At 43.2% G+C, this 21,929-nt stretch overlaps 3 protein-coding genes across 13 annotated transcripts in view; 2 read left to right on the plus strand and 1 right to left on the minus strand.

Annotated features, from left to right (window-relative positions):
- Window positions 1–865, plus strand: part of SLC25A48 (solute carrier family 25 member 48) — a 41,667-nt gene extending 40,802 nt beyond the window's left edge. For all 4 annotated transcript variants that reach the window (XM_059917145.1, XM_059917141.1, XM_059917142.1 and 1 more), the window contains one exon: window positions 494–865. In XM_059917145.1, coding sequence (XP_059773128.1) covers window positions 494–535 — 42 coding nt within the window. In that variant the 3' untranslated portion in view covers window positions 536–865. The remainder of the gene's footprint in view (window positions 1–493) is intronic.
- A 12-nt stretch (window positions 866–877) lies between these two features.
- LOC132362515 (F-box/LRR-repeat protein 21) overlaps window positions 878–21,929 on the plus strand; it is a 116,271-nt gene continuing 95,219 nt past the window's right edge. For 6 of the 8 annotated variants that reach the window (XM_059917139.1, XM_059917138.1, XM_059917132.1 and 3 more), the window contains exons 1-6: window positions 878–965; window positions 2,065–2,260; window positions 15,318–15,868; window positions 18,443–18,596; window positions 19,966–20,009; window positions 21,075–21,260. The gene's annotated coding sequence lies outside the window, so the exon portion shown is untranslated. The remainder of the gene's footprint in view (window positions 966–2,064; window positions 2,261–15,317; window positions 15,869–18,442; window positions 18,597–19,965; window positions 20,010–21,074; window positions 21,261–21,929) is intronic. The other 2 variants (XM_059917134.1, XM_059917135.1) reach the window with 2 other exon arrangements.
- IL9 (interleukin 9) lies at window positions 18,401–21,460 on the minus strand. Its single transcript, XM_059917148.1, has 5 exons — window positions 21,347–21,460; window positions 21,191–21,226; window positions 21,073–21,105; window positions 19,706–19,837; window positions 18,401–18,511 (listed from the first exon to the last, which is right to left on the minus strand). The coding sequence occupies exons 1-5, from the start codon at window positions 21,458–21,460 to the stop codon at window positions 18,401–18,403; spliced, it is 426 nt and encodes a 141-aa protein (XP_059773131.1).

Consider the following 21,929-nt stretch of genomic DNA (forward strand, 5'->3'; position numbering starts at 1 on the left):
TGTCTGTTCACGTAGAGAAACCAGGATCAGACTGTACAAGGAAGATGACCTTTGGTGGTAGAAGTGGGGTCCCAACCACCGCTCAGCGGTCAGCACTTGTGAATCCAAGCACTGACCTGAATTCACAGGTCCGAGGCCTGTGAATCCAACTGCACCATCCCTACCGGCCCGCCAGCATCCCCTGCCCCCAGAACTTTCCTGGAATGATGCTGGTTCGCCCTCTGCTGTGACATTCAGACTTCATTGGCCCACTTTTCAACTTCAGGAAAATTCATTTTCAAGGCAGGAAGATACATGTTTTCCTACAATATCTTTTATCGAACTTTTACAAATAACCCCGGACAACCTCATAGCCTTTCCCCAGTCTTTTCTCATGGCGATACTTTGCCCAGTGTTGCTTCACAAAAACAGTTTTCAGATAGATTGACTCCTGGATCTCGCTGACTGATAACCCCAGTTAGATGAAAGTCTTAGCTTTCCTCTTTCTTTCCAGAGCCAGCATCACCTGACCAGGGCCTCATTCTGCTACAGCTGATGCTGATGGCGGCGTCTCTAGAACCTGTGGTAGCGAATTTACTGAAGAGAAAGAATGCCTCCCCGCCGACCCTCAGCCACCCGGTCTCACCTCCAGAATCCCTGCTTTCCCAGTTGCAAGCACTCTTCCTCACCTCTGGGCTGGGGCCGCTGAGCTGCTGCCTTGGAAGGACCTTTGATTCATGACCATCTATTTCAGATCCTCACTGGCACCTGATATCAAGCAGGGTCAAATAGACCCTGCCCCCAAGACTGCTGTAAACTCGCTGGGAATTCACAGAGGAGCTGGAGTTGTCTCTGAGTTCCCAAATAAAAACATTTCTGTATCAGATGCTTCCGCCTGCCTTCCAAGAGACTGGCCACCCTCATTCTTCCCTCTGCTTAGACCCCTGTGGATGTCACCGGCCCAGAGAGGAGCCCTCTCGACACAGGTGAGGAGAGGAACTCAGATGGCAAGCGCGCTCCTTTTTCCCCAGCTGCCTCAGGTGGGCAGGGCGGCGGGGAAGCCTTGTAGCAGGTTTCTCTTCCCTGGACAGTGGCATGCGCGGCTGCAGCATCTCCGGGATGGCAGTATTGAGTGCAGGTCGGGTGGGCGTTCTCTGGGCCTTATTTTCACATGGAGGACAAAACACAACAAAATGAACTCTTTGTCCACAGTCTGATTTCCATTATGATGTCATTAATCTAAATTTTACTTCTCCCTGGGACCATGTGGGGAGGCCACTGCTCTTTTGCTGTTATGTGTCCATGATGTCACTGCCACTTCCAAGCCCCCAGGAGCGTCCCTAATCAGTCATACAGCCCCTTCCTTGTGAGCTGAACGCCGCTCCCGAATCCTTCTCAACACAGTGCCCTGGGAAGCCGCCACCAGCCAGCGTGATGCATCTATTCCTGGCTTAGATCCTGGTGGGGAAAATATCCTTAGATTCCCCACCACCACCCCTTTTTTCCCCCTTGAAAGGGTCTTCCTTGATTTTTCCACTGCCTCCCATCCCCCTTGAGTGATTTGGAGAATGTCTCTGAAAATCCCCTCCCCCAACAGACCCAGCACCAGCACAAAGCATGGCTCTGGCACCAAGTTGAAAGTGTTCAGTCTCCTCAACTTATGCTGTTACTGTAGCAAAGGGTTCCCTGCTGGAAATAAAACCCTCAGTATGGTCTCCTTGATTTTTCTCCTTTACTACCCCTGGCACTGTGGGGTCCCCGGGCAGCTCTATAGGCTGCGGTCTAAACTCTTCATCCCACCAGCAGCAGGATGTTCGCTCCTTCCTTCAGTCATCAAACATTTTTGAGCATTGACTACGTGCAGACGCTGTCCTTGATGCTGGGGACAGCCATGAAGGGCCCCTGTGGTACTTCCGTTCTGGCGTATTAGAGACGGTTCTGTTTACATGAGAGATGGGTCTGCATGCATCGCTGGGCCTGGCAGGCACTATGGATGCTGGTGAAGAGAGGCTGACTAGCATCTGGTTCATTCCCGGGGGAACCTGAGGTGTTTTGTATAACACAACCCAGAACATGTTTCTTAAGTCCTCCTCAGCTAGACCATTTCCTGGCGCTGCTGCTGGTTGCCAGTTTGTTCAGAAGAGTGTTGTATTCACGAGGCCAGGTGGGGTCTTCTGCTGGGTGCTTCTGATGAGCTGAGATCCGCAACAACCTTCTTCAGGTGTCAGAACCTGTCCCAGGTTCTTCTGATCATCTTGGCTCCTCTGCATGATTGAAGGAGGTAAGTTAACATGGAAATATGATGCTGGCCGTATATTAAGTGCAAAAATGAAGTGGAAGGGTAAAATGTGTGATGTTACTCCTTTAAAAATATATATGTTAGGGCTTCCCTGGTGGCGCAGTGGTTAAGAATCCACCTGCCAATGCAGGGGACACGGGTTCGAGCCCTGGCCCAGGAAGACCCCACATGCCGCGGAGCAACTAAGCCTGTGCGCCACAACTACTGAGCCTGCATGCCACAACTACTGAGCCCGTGAGCCACAACTACTGAAGCCCGCGTGCCTAGAGCCCACGCTCCGCAACAAGAGAAGGCACCGTGAAGCCCACACACTGCAACAAAGAGTAGCCCCCTCTCGCCGCATCTAAAGAAAGCCCGTGCACAGCAACACAACACAGCCAAAAATAAAAATAAATTAATTAAAAAATATATATATATATGTTATATAAATATATTCTAATTATGCATAATTATATAGATATTGAAAAGAATCTGGAAGGATACACACCAAACTTAATAGTGGCTATTTTGGGAATATGGAATTGGGAGAAGGCTTTCAATTTCTACTTTGATGATGATGGTGATTTCTCTGTGCACCACTATAGTGTTTCAATCTTTTACAGTGAGCATATATTGATTTTATAATTTTTAAAAATAAAGGCACATCTATTTGCAGAGCTGGGTTCCATGCTGGGCACTTATTTCTCAGGCTCCCGCTGGCTCAGCTGCACAGGCCAACTTCAGGCTCTAAGTAACAGCCCTTCCTCTGCCTGCCCTGCCCACCCCAGTGCCAGTTATACACAGCCTGCAGCACACTTTCTGCACACACACACACACACACACACACACACCACGCACACACACACAGGAACACCTGGACAGCAAAAGGATGGGCCTCAATCTTAATGAAGGCACTCGACCCCAACCCAGACAAACCTCATGTGTAGCCAGTACTGGGAGGGGTCAACCAGCAATGGCCCCACTTCCTGTTAGATTCTCCTGGAGGAGATAATCTTGTGGAATAATTGGAACCAACAGTTTGGGGGTTGTCCTTAGTCCACACGTCATACACTCAACCCAAAAGATGTGTGTTGATCTGACTCTGTACCAGGTGCTTGTGCTAGGTATGCTGGGTGACCACGGCAGGGATCCTGCCCTCGGGAAGCTTAGTACAGGCTGATCTGTGTCATCATCAGGAGTATGTTTACAAATGGAATTCCATTTTTTTTTGGCTGAGCCTTGCGGCATGTGGGAATCTTAGTTCCCCGACCAGGGATCAAACCCGTGCCCCCTGCATTGGGACCGCAGAGTCTTAACCACTGGACTGCCAGGGAAGTCCCAGAATTCCATTTTTCAGAGAGGCTGAAGACAGAACAGAATTTCACGCTAAGCACCAGGTTTGGTGCCTGTATCCTGGTCTTGAAGAACTTCAGATTTGCCCTTTTGCCTTCCTGGGGACGGCGAAAAGAATACCAGTAACCATTATTCTACAGCAGAGGTTCTCCACAGCAGTCCTTTCACTCTGTAAAATTACGGAGGGCCGCAAGGAATTTTTGTTTATATAGATTATAACATTTACAGAAATTAAAACAGAATTTTTACAATGTTGTGTTAGTTTCAGGTGTACAGCAAAGTGAATCAGTTATATGAATACATATATCCACTCTTTTAGATTCTTTTTCCATATAGGTCATTACAGAGTATTGAGTTCCCTGTGCTATACAGTAGGTCCTTATTAGTTATCAATTTTATATATAGTAGTGTGTATATGTCAATCCCCATCTCCCAATTTATTCCTCTCCCCCTTACCCCCGGTAACCATAAGTTTGTTTTCTACATCTGTAACTCTATTTCTCTTTTGTAAATAAGTTCATTTGTACTATTTTTTTAGATTCCACATATAAGTGATATCATATGATATTTGTCTTTCTCTGTCTGACTTATCAGTACTTCACTCAGTATTACAATCTCTAGGTCCATCCATGTTACTGCAAATGGCATTATTTCGTTCTTTTTTGTGGCAGAGTAATATTCCAGTGTATGTATGCACCACATCTTCTTTATCCACTCCTCTGTCAATGGACATTTAGATTGCTTCCATGTCTTGGCTATCGTAAACAGCACTGCAGTTGGGGTGCATGTATCCTTTTGAACCATGTTTTTTTCCCAGATATATGCCCAGTAGTGGGATTGCTGGGACATATGGTAGTTCTATTTTTAGTTTTTTAAGGAACCTCCATGCTGTTCTCCATAGTGGTTGTACCAATTTACATTCCCACCAACAATACAGGAGGGTCCCCTTTTCTCCACACCCTCTCCAGCATTTATTGTTTGTAGACTTTTGAAGATAGCCATTATGACTGGTGTGAGGTGATACCTCATTGTAGTTTTGATTTGCATTTCTCTGATAATTAGTGATGTTGAGCATCTTTTGGCCATCTGTAAAAACTGAGAATTTTTAAAGTATTTGTTTAAAGTATAATAAGCCCATTACATTTTAGCACACATATTTTAATGAAAACAGTTATTCTTTCCAAACAAAAATAAATAATGAGGAAAGTTGCACTGTTTTACAGTTTTGCAAATCTCCTAATGTCTGGCTTAAACAGAGGACAGTTGGATTCCCATATTTGCTTCTGCTTTCGGTCGGTTGCGATATCCCTTGACACGTAGTTTTCTGAAAACTCCATTGTACACTTGTGATAATATGAGAGTAAAAAAGGCAGATAATATCTTGGTGTCATATGAAAATAGTTTTGAGCACGGGTCTCCCTTTGAGAACTCCTGCTCTACAGAACAAAATCAGTCACCCAAAAGCGCTCTCGGCTGATGAGCTGTAGAATCGCCACTAGGTGGCAGCAGAGGTCACCTAAATGCACCGCAGGTCGGGGCTTCTGGTACGTCGTGACGTTGGTTTCAGTGGTTAGAGCATCTGGGCCCCATGACACTTCTCTTCCTGTTTTTTGGGGTCTCATCATCTCCGTTGTTGTCATTGTTCTTTTACTTCTCTGTGGTGGAACTAACTTCAGACCAGGGAGACCTTGCCTTGGGTTCCAGCTCCAGGTCTGTAATCTGCTACCTGCATGAACTTGGCAAGATTTGGCCCTCCTGGACCTCAGTTTCCTCATCTGTAAAATGGCCACACTGGGTGGACCTCCCTTACCTATCTTCCAGGGATTCAGTAAGACTCTATTGCTAAAGTGGTTTTCTAAACTGTGAAGTGCTAAACAGGGGTCAGAGGAACGTGGTGGAGGTTGGGTACTCTGTGATTTTTCCTGTTTCGGTTTCAGGCTGTCTTCCTCTCTCTGAGTCTGGGTTGTTGGCATTTTTCATGAGATGATACAGAGTGGCTGCGTCGGTGGTCCCTGAGCCTTGTCTCTGCCTCTAAAACTCTGACTTCTACAGATGCTCGGCTCCTAGGCCTCTGGACCCCCAAGTAGACCTCCAATATGCGTGCTTGGGGTGGGGTGGATGCAGATGCTGATGTGACCTTTCTGATGCCCAGGATATCTGTCGAGTCATTGATTCAAGTCCTCCAGGGTTCTGACTCCCAGTGCCTCTCTCTGACAGGCTGATATCAATGAAGTTTCCAGGAAACATTTGGTCAAGCAGAGGAGTCCAGCCCGTGAGCACCTGGGAGCCGGAAAAACCATCCAGAGAATGTCTGCTTTTTCAGCCTGCTGGTGGAGAGTGGGGAGAGGCCAGCATGCTGTGGGCCCAGTCACCCTCACCAGTCACAGGACCCACCCCTAACTGCCTTGTGCCGGCTGTCGCTCCCCTCCACACCTGTAGATTATGAAGACACCACTGTGTCGAACCCAGCACTTGGCACTCCTTGCGTGCTTTACTGGTGTTTGTTGATTGACTCAGCCACATCCTCAGGTGTACAAAAAATAAAAGAAGCTTGCTTTTTTTTTTTTAATTTAGTTTTTTTCAAGCTTCCCTTCTACCTGGTGGCAGAAAAAGTAATTTTGCCATTTCAGATGTAAAACTCAGAAATTCCAAGTTAAATATAGCCAGTTCAGGATTTTCTCCTTCTTCTCCCTCTCCTGGGGTGACTTTAGATTCTCAGGGTTTGGGGTATAGGGAGAGGCTTCTTGCTCTTGGGAGATGCTCCATCCTATGCTAGCATTCTTCCTGTCTAGTCCTGGAGCATGGCCTTCCCTCCATGGTGGCTTCTGTGGAAGCATCTTCATTCCCATCTGGTCCTGGCCACATGGTCCCTGCCTGCCATATCTGCCAACCCCGAGGCCCCTCTGGCCTTACCGTGCTCCATGACACATCCATGCCCCTCTCTGTCCTATGGGAAAAGCCTTGCCTTCCACACTGGAACTACTCAAGGGCCTGCATCAGGCCCACCTTCCTGGGGCTCCCTATGCCACACCATGTAATGGGTGGCAGGAGACAATTTCTTTTCCGATTGTCATCTCCCGGGGCACACAGGACATGTGGCTCAGGAGCCCTCCCTTCTCAGGTCTTCAAGCCTCCCTGGAGTTCTGCCACCACCACTCCAAGCTCAGCTGGGGAAGAGGCACTCACCAGTGTCTGCTATCATCTTCTCTAACTTCTCTTCCATGGTCCATAGGCTATTACTTCCTCCTCCTATAGCCAGGAGCTCTACCTTTGGAAATTCAAAAGCCAAGAATTAACATCTATATTAATAAGTAAAGGACAGTCACTTCAGTCGTTGCAGAAAAAGCATTTGACAAACTCCAATACTTGTTCATGATAAAAACACTCAATGAACTGAGAAGAGAAGAGAGCTTCCTCAACCTGATACAAGGCATCTACAAAAAGTCCACAGCCAACATCAAACTTATAGTGAAAGGATAGGTGCTTTCCTACTAAGATCAGGAACAAGACTCTGGCCACTTCTATCCAACATTGCACTGGATGTTGTAGCCAGGGTAATTAGGCAAGAAAATGAAATATAAGGCATCCACATTGGAGAGGAGAACTAAGCTACTTCTATTTACAGATGATATGATCTGGTATATAGAAAATCCTAAGGAATCCACTAAAACCTATTAGAACGAATAAATAAGTTCAGCAAGGTTTCAGGATATAAGATCAACCTACAAAAATCACTTGTATTTCTATATCTTAGCAATGAACATACCAGAAATGAAATTAAGAAAACAATTCTGTTTACAATTGTATTTGAATAATAAAATATTTAGGCACATTTTAATAAAAGAAGTACAGGATTTTTATACTAAAAACTACAAAACCTTACTGAAAGAAAATTTAAAAGATCTAAATAAATAGAAAGATACTCTATGTCATGGATCAGAAGACTAAATATTGTTAAGATAGCAGTACTTCCCAAATTGGCATACAGATTTAATGCAATCTCTCTCAAAATCCCAGATAGCTTTGGAAAAAAAAAAAAAAAAAACCAAAACGCTAATCTTAAAACTCAATGGAAATGCAAAGGACCCAGAGTAGCCAAAACAATTTTGATATGTAAGAGTCAAGTTGGAGGACTCACTCTTGCCTATGACAAGGTTACAGTGATCAAGACAGCATGGTGCTGGCATAAGGATAGACTCATAGAGCAGCAGGATAAAATTGGGAGTCCAGAAATAAACCCTTATATTCATGGTCAATTGGTTTTTGATGTGGGTGCCAAGATAATTCAATGGAGAAAGAATAGTCTTTTCAACAAATGGTGTTGGGTCAACTGAGTATCCACATGCCAGAAGAGTGAAGTTGGAACCTTATCTCACACCATATATGAAAATTAACCCAAGACGGATCATAGACCTAGATGTAAGAGGTAAAACTATGAAACTCATAGAAGAAAACATACAAATAAATCTTTGTGACCTTGGGTTAGGCAAAGATTTCTTAGAATACCAAAAGTGTAAGTGACAAAATAGAAAATAGACAAACTGGATGATAACTTAAAACTTTTGTGCTACCAATACCATGAAGAAAAGGAAAAAGACAACCCACAAAATGGGAGAAAATATTTGCAAATCTTATATCAAATAAGAGACTTTGATCCAGAAGTACAAAGAACTCTTACAACTCAACTATAAAAAGACAAATAACTCAACTTAAAAATGGGCAAAGGCAGGGCAGACAGCAGAAGCAAGAAGAACTGCAATCCTGCAGCCTGTGGAACAAAAACCACATTCACAGAAAGAGAGACAAGATGAAAAGGCAGAGGGCTATGTACCAGATGAAGGAACAAGATAAAACCCCAGAAAAACAACTAAATGAAGTGGAGATAGGCAACCTTCCAGGAAAAGAATTCAGAATAATGATGGTGAAGATGATCCAGGACCTTGAAAAAAGAATGGAGGCAAAGATCCAGAAGATGCAAGAAATGTTTAACAAAGACCTAGAAGAATTAAAGAACAAACAAAGATGAACAATACAATAACTGAAATGAAAACTACACTAGAAGGAATCGATAGCAGAATAACTGAGGCAGAAGAACGGATAAGTGACCTGGAAGACAGAATGGTGGAATTCACTGCTGTGGAACAGAATAAAGAAAAAAGAATGAAAAGAAATGAAGACAGCCTAAGAGACCTCTGGGACAACATTAAACGCAACAACATTCGCATTATAGGGGTCCCAGAAGGAGAACAGAGAGAGAAAGGACCTGAGAAAATATTTGAAGAGATTATAGTCGAAAACTTCCCTAACATGGGAAAGGAAATAGCCACCCAAATCCAGGAAGCGCAGAGAGTCCCATATAGGATAAACCCAAGGAGAAACACGCCGAAACACATAGTAATCAAATTGGCAAAAATTAAAGACAAAGAAAAATTATTGAAAGCAGCAAGGGAAAAACGACAAATAACATACAACGGAACTCCCATAAGGTTAACAGCTGATTTCTCAGGACAAACTCTACAAGCCAGAAGGGAGTGGCATGATATACTTAAAGTGATGAAAGGGAAGAACCTACAACCAAGATTACTCTACCCAGCAAGGATCTCATTCAGATTTGACAGAGAAATTAAAACGTTTACAGACAAGCAAAAGCTAAGAGAATTCAGCACCACCAAACCAGCTCTACAACAAATGCTAAAGGAACTTCTCTAAGTGGGAAACACAAGAGAAGAAAAGGACCTACAAAAACAAACCCAAAACAATTAAGAAAATGGTCATAGGAACATACAAATAGATCATTACCTTAAACGTGAATGGATTAAATGCTCCAACCAAAAGACACAGGCTTGCTGAGTGGATACAAAAACAAGACCCATATATATGCTGTCTACAAGAGACCCACTTCAGACCTAGGGACACATTCAGACTGAAAGTGAGGGGATGGAAAAAGATATTCCATGCAAATGGAAATCAAAAGAAAGCTGGAGTAGCAATACTCATATCAGATAAAATAGACTTTAAAATAAAGAATGTTACAAGAGACAAGGAAGGACACTACATAATGATCCAGGGATCAATCCAAGAAGAAGATATAACAATTATAAATATATATGCACCCAACATAGGAGCACCTCAATACATAAGGCAACTGCTAACAGCTGTAAAAGAGGAAAGAGACAGTGACACAATAATAGTGGGGGACTTTAACACCTCACTTACACCAATGGACAGATCATCCAAAATGAAAATAAATAAGGAAACAGAAGCTTTAAATGACACAATAGACCAGATAGATTTAATTGATATTTATAGGACATTCCATCCCAAAACAGCAGATTACAGTTTCTTCTCAAGTGCACACGGAACGTTCTCCAGGATAGATCACATCTTGGATCACAAATCAAGCCTCAGTAAATTTAAGAAAACTGAAATCATATCAAGCATCTCTTCTGACCACACGCTATGAGATTAGAAATGAATTACAGGGAAAAAAACATAAAAAACACAAACACATGGAGGCTAAACAATACGTTACTAAATAACCAAGAGATCACTGAAGAAATCAAAGAGGAAATTAAAAAATACCTAGAGACAAATGACAATGAAAACACAACGACCCAAAACCTATGGGATGCAGCAAAAGCAGTTCTAAGAGGGAAGTTTATAGCTATACAAGCCTACCTCAAGAAACAAGAAAAATCTCAAATAAACAATCTAACCTTACACCTAAAGGAACTAGAGAAAGAAGAACAAACAAAAGCCAAAGTTAGCAGAAGGAAAGAAATCATAAAGATCAGAGCAGAAATAAATGAAATAGAAACAAAGAAAACAATACCAAAGATCAGTAAAATTAAAAGCTGGTTCTTTGAGAAGATAAACAAAATTGATAAGCCATTAGCCAGACTCATCAAGAAAAAGAGGGAGAGGAGTCAAATCAATAAAATTACAAATGAAAAAGGAGAAGTTACAACAGACACAGCAGAAATACAAAGTATCCTAAGAGACTACTACAAGCAACTCTATGCCAATAAAATGGACAACCTGGAAGAAATGGACAAATTCTTAGAAAGGTATAACCTTCCAAGACTGAACCAGGAAGAAATAGAAAATATGAACAGACCAATCACAAGTAATGAAATTGAAACTGTGATTAAAAATCTTCCAACAAACAAAAGTCCAGGACCAGATGGCTTCACAGGTGAATTCTGTCAAACATTTAGAGAAGAGCTAACACCCATCCTTCTCAAACTCTTCCAAAAAATTGCAGAGGAAGGAACACTTCCAAACTGATTCTATGAGGCCACCATCATCCTGTTACCAAAACCAGACAAAGATCCTACAAAAAAAGAAAATTACAGACCAATATCACGGATGAATATAGATGCAAAAATCCTCAACAAAATACTAGCAAACAGAATCCAACAACACATTAAAAGGATCATACACCACGATCAAGTGGGATTTATCCCAGGGATGCAAGGATTCTTCAGTATACGCAAGTCAATCAGTGGGATACACCATATTAACAAATTGAAGAATAAAAACCATATGATCATCTCAATAGATGCAGAAAAAGCTTTTGACAAAATTCAACACCCATTTATGATAAAAGCTCTCCAGAAAGTGGGCATAGAGGGAACCTACCTCAACATAATAAAGGCCATATACGACAAACCCACAGCAAACATCATTTCAATGGTGAAAAACTGAAAGCATTTCCTCTAAGATCAGGAACAAGACAAGGATGTCCACTCTCACCACTATTATTCAACATAGTTTTGGAAGTCCTAGGCACAGCAATCAGAGAAGAAAAAGAAATAAAAGGAGTCCAAATTGGAAAAGAAGAAGTAAAACTGTCACTGTTTGCAGATGTCATGACACTATGCATAGAGAATCCTAAAGATGCTACCAGAAAACTACTAGAGCTAATCCATGAATTTGGCAAAGTTGCAGGATAGAAAATTAATGCACAGAAATCTCTTGCATTCCTCTACACTAATGATGAAAAATCTGAAAGAGAAATTAAGGAAACACTCCCATTTACCATTGCAAAAAAAAGAATAAAATACCTAGGAATAAACCTACCTAGGGAGACAAAAGACCTGTATGCAGAAAACTATAAGACACTGATGAAAGAAATTAAAGATGATACCAACAGATGGAGAGATATACCATGTTCTTGGATTGGAAGAATCAACATTGTGAAAATGAGTATACTACCCAAAGCAATCTACAGATTCAATGCAATCCCTATCAAATTACCAATGGCATTTTTTATGGAACTAGAACAAAAAATCTTAAAATTTGTATGGAGGGGCTTCCCTGGTGGCACAGTGGTTGAGAATCTGCCTGCTAATGCAGGGGACACGGGTTCGAGCCCTGGTCTGGGAAGATCCCACATGCCGCAGAGCAACTACGCCCGTGAGCCACAATCACTGAGCCTGCGTGTCTGGAGCCTGTGCTCCACAACAAGAGAGGCCATGATAGAGGCCCACACACTGCGATGAAGAGTGGCCCCCGCTTGCCGCAACTGGAGAAAGCCCTCGCACAGAAACGAAGACCCAACACAGCCAAAAATAAATTAATTAATTAATTTTAAAAAATTTGTATGGAGACAAAAAAGACCCCGAATAGCCAAAGCAGTCTTGAGGGGAAAAAAGGGAGCTGGAGGAATCAGACTCCCTGACTTCAGACTATACTATAAAGCTACAGTAATCAAGACAATATGGTACTGGCACAAAAACAGAAACATAGGTCAATGGAACGAGATAGAAAGCCCAGAGATAAACCCACGCACCTATGGTCAACTAATCTATGACAAAGGAGGCAGGGATGTACAATGGAGAAAAGACAGTCTCTCCAATAAGTGGTGCTGGGAAAACTGGACAGCTACATGTAAAAGAATGAAATTAGAACACTCCCTAACACCATACACAAAAATAAACTCAAAATGTATTAGAGACCTAAATGTAAGACCAGACACTATAAAACTCTTAGAGGAAAACGTAGGAAGAACACTCTTTGACATAAATCACAGCAAGATCTTTTTTGATCCACCTCCTAGAGTAATGGAAATAAAATCAAAAATAAACAAATGGGACCTAATGGAACTTCAAAGCTTTGCACAGCAAAGGAAACCATAAAGAAGACGAAAAGACAACCCTCAGAATGGGAGAAAATATTTGCAAACAAATCAAGGGACAAAGGATTAATCTCCAAAATATATAAATTAATTATTATTATAATTTAATATTGAGCTGCTCATGCAGCTCAATATTAAAAAAAACAAACAACCCAATCCAAAAATGGGCAGAAGACCTAAATAGACATTTCTCCAAAGAAGACACAGATGGCCAAGAAACACATGAAAAGCTGCTCAACATCACTAATTATTAGAGAAATGCAAATCAAAACTACAATGAGGTATCACCTCACACCAGTTAGAATGAGCATCATCAGAAAATCTACAAATAACAAATGCTGGAGAGGGTGTGGAGATAAGGGAACCTTTTTGCACTGTTGGTGGGAATGTAAATTGATACAGCCACTATGGAGAACAGTATGGAGGTTCCTTACAAAACTAAAAATAGAATTACCATATGATCCATCAATCCCACTACTGGGCATATACCCAGAGAAAACCATAATTCAAAAAGACACATGCACCACAATGTTCATTGCAGCTCTATTTACAATAGCCAGGTCATGGAAGCAATCTAAATGCCCATCGACAGATGAATGGATAAAGAAGATGTGGTACATATATACAATGGAATATTACTCAGCCATAAAAAGGAACGAAATTGGGTCATTTGTTGAGGCGTGGATGGATCTAGAGACTGTCATACAGAGCGAAGTAAGTCAGAAAGAGAAAAACAAATATTGTATATTAACGCATGTATGTGGAACCTAGAAAAATGGTACAGATGAACCAGTTTGCAGGGCAGAAAATGAGACACAGATGTAGAGAACAAACGTACGGACACCAAGTGGGGAAAGCGGTGGGGTGGTGGTGGTGGTGGTGTGATGAATTGGCAGATTGGGATTGACGTGTATACACTGATGTGTATAAAATTGATGCTAATAAGAACCTGCTGTATAAAAAAATAAATAAAATAAAATTTTTTTTAAAATGGGCAAAGGATTTGAATAGATATTTCTATACAAGTGGCCAATGAGCACATGAAAAGATGCATCACTAGTTATGAGGGAAAAGCAAATCAAAGCTACCACGAGATACCACCTTATACCCACTAGGACGGCTATAATCAAAAGGACAGATAATAACAAATGATGACAAAGAAGTGGAGAAATTGGAACCCTCATACATTGCTGGGTAGAAATGTAAAATGGTGCAGCCACTTTGGAAAACAGTTTGGCAGTTCCTCAAAATTTAAACAGCATTACCTTATGACCTAGCAATTCCACTCATAGGTATATACCCGAGAGAAATGAAAACATGTTCACACAAAAAACCTTTATATGAATATTCATAGCAGCATTATTCATAATAGCCAAAGAGTGGAATCAACACAAATGTCTATCAACTGATGAATGGATAAATAAAATGCAGTATATCCATGCAAAGGAATATTATTTGGCTATAAGAAGAAATGAAGTAGAACTTCCCTGGTGGTCAGTGGTTAAGACTCTGTACTTCCACTGCATGGGATGTGGGTTCGATCCCTGGTGGGGGAACTAAGATCCCACATGCTGCACGGCGTGGCCAAAATAATAATAATAATAATAAAATAAAAATTAAAAAATAAAAAGAAATGAAGTACTGATACATGCTACAACATAATGAACCTTGAAAGCATCATGGTAAGTCAAAGATGCCAGTCCCAGAAGAACACGTCATATTCCAGTTATAGGAAAAATCCAGAAGAGACAAATTTATACAGTAGAGACAGAAAGTAGATTGTTAGTTGATTAGGCTGGGGGAAGGGAGGATAGGGAATGTCTGCTAATGCGTACAGGGTTTCTTTTGCGGGTGATGAAAATGTTCTGAAATCAGATTGTGGTGATGGTTGCACGGCCCTGTGAATATACTCAAATCCACTGAGTTGTACACTTTCAATGGGTGAATGGTCTTTGCATTTCTGCTGAGCGCTCCCTTTGCAGAGGAAGAAAGGTGTTGGTCTGGGATGAATGAGGAGGGGAGCAGGGTAGGAAAGGAATTGCAGGGCTGAGACTGCACAGTATCTTCCTGCCTCAAATGGGATGGATGGGCAGAGAGGGAGAGACAGACAGATGGATGTGGACTGGTCAGCTTTCAGGCCAGAAGCATCTGGGTTTGGCTTTGGCCAGTGACATTGTGCCCTGATCTGGAATCTGCTGGGCACAACTCTGCTGGGGGCCTGGCTACCTGGACAAGGCAGCCAGGTTGTTGAGACTGATTGTGTTGAGAGCCGACACCCTCCTGTGGGTCAGATTTAAGAATGTAGCTCTTGAGTCAGTTACCTGAGCTGGAATCTTGGCTTTTCCACTTGTGAGCAGTGTGCCCCTGGCAAGTAATGTAACCATGTAAACTTTCTGGGCCCCGTTTTCCTCATCTGTGCACTAGGCATAATTGCAGACAATAATTCTACACCAACCTCATGGGCTTGTTGTAAAGATCCAACTAGACATTGAACAAAACATCATTAACTGAGTGCCTGGTACACAGCAAACAATAAATGTTAGTCCTTCTTTTTCTCCTTTCTCCAAGGTGACTTCTAGATAAATCTCAGCTCCTCTGGCACAGGAAGGAGAGCAATGACGGGGCACCTCATCACAGGCAGGCCCTGAGAATCCTGCTTTGAACTGGCTGCAGGGGTGCATCCGGCGGGTAACGCCACCTTTGCAGAAAAGCCAAGGGAAACCGCCAGGCTCTGCTGGTGACTAAGCTGTGACAGTGGGTTGCAGCTTATCTCTCTGCCCATCTTCTCCGGCAGCTGATTGCATCCCCAGGTTGTGTTCTGAAACCATCACCAACCACCAGCGTCTGTCCTTGTTGTGATGCCCGTGTGGGGTGAGCATTGCTGAGGGGGCGGCTTCCAAGGCTGCAGGCTGTAAACCATGTTGTATAATGCGGCACAGCTCTGCGTCTGGGGCCAGTCATTCAGAAAACCCGGATGGAGGAGAGGAGAGAGAGGAGAGGAGAGGAGAGGAGAAGGCCCTGCTGCCAGGACCTGGATGCCACGGCGGGCTGTCCAGGGAGCCACAGAGGTCTCCGGCCCTCCTGGAGGTGCCCAGTGCAAAGAGAGGGCCCCCCTTTCTGTAAGTGGGGCCAGAGCTAAAGAAATGCCCACAAAGCCCTTATCATAATGTTGAGATCCAAGCAGCTCTGAAAGCCCAAGATTTGTTGAGACTCATTTGGTTGCCAAAGCTGACTACCTCACGCGATTGCTCCTCTGTTTTTTGCAGGCTATTAATGTGTTTAATTACAGGATCCTGCCCCAGGCCCTGATATGGATGTTATGTAACGTGAGAAGTGTGAATTGAGTATTCTCTTTCTAAACAGCTAAACAGTTTGAATTCTGAAAGCTCTCTGGACCCCAGGTTTTTGGAAAATGGAATGTGGACCCATATCATTATGAATCTTTTTTACCGTCAGGCTGTAGTCAGAGGGAACACAACACAGACACGATATACACAGAGTAAGAAAAGAGCAGAACGGAGAGAGCAAAGAGTTTGGAATCAGAGATAGCTGGGGCTGGATCCCTACTCTAACTCTTAACCACCCGTGGGACCTTGGGAAGGTCACTTAACGTTTCTGAGCCTTAATTTCCTCGTCTGTAAAACAGAAATAATAATACCTACCTCCTACGGTTTATTAGGAGATGAAATGAGATCATGCATGCTTAGTACATATAGAGTAAGGGCTTACTAATTACATGATTTCTATTAATAAATAACAGTAAAGGTGTTATTTGATAGACCATTTTCTCAACTTTGTCCGTGGGAATCCACAGGCCAGCTGGGGATCCGGCACAGCAGCCACGGCCGGACCCTGCATTCGACCCACCCTGCAGGGCAGGCCTCCGGTGCTGGGAGCTGGGTGCCAAGAGGGAGGGCACTGAGGACACTTAGGGGTCAGACTCTGAGTCTCGGGGAGGAAATAATATAGGAGATGCTGGGAGATACTCATAAAAACAGTAATAGCTGGAGCTCGAATTCTCGTGCTACGAGAGGTCCAGAGGAAACCTCCTTGACAGAACCTATACCCCACTCCCACCCCCCTGCCACGTGACGTTTTCCCTTTTCTCGGGAAGCCGATGGGTCAACAGACTATGACTGTTGTCTGTCTGTATGGAGGTCTGTGTCCCCTGCAACATGCCTGATGGCCTTCAGCACTGAGGGAAGACAAAGTTTAAACCAGTGAGCAGAAAGCCTCTGGACTTAGAGATCCAGCTTGTTGCCCTTTGATAGACATGTCACCGTCAGTTAATCACTGAGAAACTTGGCTCTTTCTGTCAAAACTAAGACTAAAATAATTATGATTGGATGTACCCATGGACCCACCATTTCTGCACCAAATAATAAAACACTCCCCTGACCTGGGCCCCCTTTGCTAAAACTCCTCCACTTCCCCTATGCGGGAGGGGCATGGCTGCAGGTGGAGGACGAATTTCGTGCCACCCCCGTCACTAATGGAGCTGCACAGCTACAGGGACCACACTGCCCATATCATCAGAGAACCTCACCTCTGGCCAAGGCCTGTTTGCTGTGCAGGTCACATGGATATTTCTTGACATTGTAACCGACAGAAATGCCTTTGAGCAAATCCCTTTGAGGAATCCTGGCTCTGGGTGCTCTGAACTTTATGTATTATTGACCTCAAAAGTACCAAAGGAGGACTTCCCTGGTGGCGCAGTGGTTGAGAATCTGCCTGCCAATGCAGGGGACACGGGTTTGAGCCCTGGTCTGGGAAGATCCCACATGCCGCGGAGCAACTGAGCCCGTGAGCCACAACTGCTGAGCCTGCGTGTCTGGAGCCTGTGCTCCGCAACAAGAGAGGCCGCGATAGTGAGAGGCCCGCGCACCGCGATGAAGAGTGGCCCCCGCTCGCCACAACTAGAGAAAGCTCTCGCACAGAAATGAAGACCCAACACAGCCAAAAATAAATAAATAAATAAATAAATTTTAAAAAAAAGAGAGAAAAGATGACTACTATCTTTAAAAAAAAAAAAAAAAAAAAAAGTACCAAAGGATGGTCTAGCCCCATAGGGAGAAGCAATTTTAATTTTACCAGTACCTGGAAAAATACTGCCCTTAGTAGATTCCTCTAAACCAGCGGCCTCCAGCCTTTTTGGCACCAGGGACAAGTTTCGTGGTAGACGATTTCCCCACGGACGGGAGTGTGTGTGGGGGGCTGGGGGATGGTTCAGGCAGTAATGGGAGCGATGGGGAGCGATGGGGAGCGATGGGGAGCGGCAGATGAAGCTTCGCTCGCCTGCCGCTCACTTCCTGCTGTGCGGCCCTGTTCCTAACAGCCCCAGGTACGGTTCGAGGCTTCAAGTCTGTGCTGAGGATAACGAGTCTTACTGTTATTACAGGAGTATTTGACCCATCAGCCCATTGACAGACTTGTAGCTTTCTTTGTTCTGAGCATCAAGGAACAAATAAGCACCTAGAGACCAGACTGAGTTTTTTTCCAAGATCTGTTTATTCCAAAATAAAGACATAAAATTTTAAACAAACTATTAAAACTGATTTTGACTTAGCATGGCTTATTTGATTTTTTAGTTGCAACCACTTAAAGAGGAGGCTTTCTAAATTCAATAAATAGAATAAATAAACATTTCAGCTTCACACTCTGCCTCTCATCCTTTCTTTCTGGAAACTTTCCAGGAGAGTCTTCAGAAATGTCATCATATTGCCTGCTGTGGTTTGGTTGCATGGCTTTTCACAGGAGAAAGACTGTTGGGATAAAAGTTGACAAAGGCAGAGTGACTAAAACAGTATGGAACCCAGCAGCCCCAGGAACTACCCTGCCCAGAGCCTGGTGAGTGGGCGGGGGGGATGGTCAGTGGGGATGGGGGTGTGCTGGCAGTGGGGGGCTTGAGGCATGGAGCAAATGGATGGGGAGTCGCTAACATTTTGTGTAGGTGGCATAGGTGGTTGACTTTGAAGTAGGATTTCAGGGGTCTGCTTGCCACACACACACACACACACACACACACACACACATATCAAGTGGCCCTAAATCTCTAAATCTCCTCATTAGAGGAAACTTTCTTGGGATGCTTTGAGGCTTAAAATTTTGTTATTGTTCTTTCTGGCTGTCCTTCCAAGGTCATTTTATAGCACAATGACTAAGAGTGGGATTTAGGGGTCCCAGAGACCAGAGTTCAAATCTCAGTGCTGCCACTTATTAAATATGCAGCCTTGGGCAAATCAGTTAACCTCACTGAGCCTCAGTTTCCTCCTCTACAATGTGAGGGTGGTAAATCTGACAATTGTCATTAAGGTAGGTATTCAATGAAACAGTATATATTAAGCATTTAGAACTGCATGCTGTTGATGGCAGAAACCCCCGCAGTTCAGTAGCTGAGTGAGGAGGGGCCCTCACATGGTGACGGTAATGAAAAAAGTTCACTCCCTCCCCTTTCCTCCAGCGACCAGGGTGTATGCTCAAGAAGAGGACGCACTGATGGACATTTAGGGCAGATGACAAGCTTCCACCTGGATGTGGATGTGTCCTCCTTTAAACACCTCCTTGGCCAATGGAAAGAAAACTTTAACTTACAGGCCAGAATATCCACTCGGCAAACTGAATCTCTAAGATAATTTAGAACTGTATGGGTTACAGCCCTGATTCTCTAGATTTTAGCTTCTAATTACAATCAGGCTAGATTCTTTCATTATTCAAGAGGTGGAGAGAAGTAAAAGCCAACATAAGGGTGAGTGTTGTTTAAAGTCAGAGGGAACAATGAACCATCCGGGCAGATCTCACTTTAATTCTCTTGCTCTGATTAAATTTCTTATATGTCCCTAATCAACCTTGAACTACCAGTTCCAACCTTATCACCCTTTCTCATTCAGATGGAGTTGGCATTGACATTCACACAAAAATAACTAACCAGAGCACATCACAGATAAAAACACACTCACTCCACACTTGTTGTTCTGGAAGGCTTCAACTGTTTTCTTCACCCGATTGAAAATCAGCGGGAAACTTGTTTTCACTGTGGTGTTGGCCATCTGCGACAGACCCTCTTGTAAGCATGCTGTGGTGCAGTTGTCCTGGTAAATAACAAGGATTTAGGAAAAGAAACATTCAGAGGACAGCTTTGAGTAGGAATCACAAAGAGAATGCTTTTAGAGGCTATTTTAATTTAACCAATGTAATCTAAACTTGCATTGTGTTTTAGACAGGTGCCTTGCCAGGCTAGGAAATGATCTTCAATATTTCAAGGTAAGGCCCTTTTCCCACAGTGACACTCCCTGAAGATTTCCAGTATGTTGCACCCCAGGGAACATGAGGCCTGTGGACCCCAGGAAACAGCCAGTGCTGAGTCTACTTTTCAAAGGATGCTCCCTTGTTCCAAGTCTTGTCATAGTGAGTTTGAAAGTACAGAGAAAGGAAAAGCCTTTTCACACCAGCCTGATGGGATATGCCTGTTGAATACTGCCATTGTTTCAGCAGTAGCTAAAACCATGGATTAAAAACTAAGGGAATGGGCTGGGCCATAAATGTGTGGTTCCTCCTCAGAAGTCATAATATGCTCTTGTCATCTAATAGATGGACCATGGTAGGGTGTGACACCTGACCTCAGCTGTGGTGAAAAGCTCAGGTTCTCCCAGGCCTGGCTTGTGAGAGAGTCAAGCACAACAGCACCTTGGGTAGGTGCTGCTTCCTCACCTTAACCAGGAAATTCCTGCCACGCTTCCTCTCTGCCAAAGTGGGAAATGACTCCCTGGAAACCCTTTTCACTTTCCCTCCACCCACGATCTCAGACACCCTATCCTCCTGGAAGGCAGGCTTCAAACCTTGCAATAGCCACTCTGAATCAGCTAAACAGAAGGATAGGGAGGGAGGGAGGGAGAAGGCAAAGTATGCAGAGAGTTTAGGCCAGAAGAAGGACAAAAGGACGTCATTTTATTTACACTGTTTTGCAACCCTAGAGATACCAGCAAATGGATTAGAAAACAGTGTGATATGAACTATATCATTTGTTATATTCTCAGTCCCAGTTTGATTTAATTGGGCACATGGCCACTAATCTAAAAACACATTCAAGATTCTTTTTTAAATATCGAAAAGTGTTCAGACTTCTCAAGGAGACTAAATGCAAAGAAATGTATATATCAATAGCATAGAATTTCAAGATTTTGAAAGGTTTTTAAAATTGTTACTAATCTGTAACAATTATAACTAAGTAACAGTTTCTTATTTCAGATATCAAATAGAACAATTAATTTTGACTTAAAGGCTTTAAAAAAACATGATCAAGATTATTTTCTTTTACTATACTTACAGAAGGAATGGGCAGACACAAACAATCAGTCACCTGCGAAAGAGAAATTTCACAGTGAAGATTCCAGATGTGAAAACTAAAATTAGTTTGGAAAGATCTTAGAAGAGCATTTACTCACATTGGTGCTGCAGTTGCAGTTTGAAGGTGGATGTTTCTAAAAAAGTTAAGTGGAGAAACAAGAACCCATGGTGAGTGGTGCATTTTTCATCCTCTTATATTTCACTTAAATTTTCAATAATTGCCTTTCCCACTGGCGCCCCCCTCTGCAGATTACCTGCAGGTTGTTGATGAGGTACTCGACATCCTTGATCCCTGTCAAGGTCAAACACCTCTGGCTGGCCGCGGAGCAGAGGAGCAGGGCAGAGGCAAGGACCACAGCCAGGAGCATCTTGACAAGGGGCTGGAGCTTGGCCTTCAAATGCCTTCAAATCAAGTTGTATTTAAAGCTGCCCTGCAAACATGGGAAAACCCTGACATCAAACTGATACCAATGCCCACTTTTTCTCTGTAAATTTGGGTCACTTGACATTGGAACAATATTTGCGTGTGTATATATCTCAAACTGAGTCACTTGGCAAAGACTATGTTACATTGTCCCACGAAATACCATTCCTCAGAAAAGACACTTTTCAGAAAGTTGGGTATCAAGATGCTGCAGGAAAGGTTAAAGATCTTAAAACAATAATTTTTTTTAAGGCAGAGATTCTGGTTGTGAGAGTGAAAATACTTTCCATGAAAGCCCAGGTCTGTATTTTCCCCTTTTTACTTTATTGGAAATGCTGATATAATAGCCAGTCACTGGTATTCTGACGAAGGAGGGCAGGGAGGATGAGAAATAGTGCAGGAGAGCAGTTCTG

This window comes from Balaenoptera ricei, chromosome 3 (genome assembly GCF_028023285.1).
Source record: "Balaenoptera ricei isolate mBalRic1 chromosome 3, mBalRic1.hap2, whole genome shotgun sequence".
NCBI classification, from domain to species: Eukaryota; Metazoa; Chordata; class Mammalia; order Artiodactyla; family Balaenopteridae; genus Balaenoptera; species Balaenoptera ricei.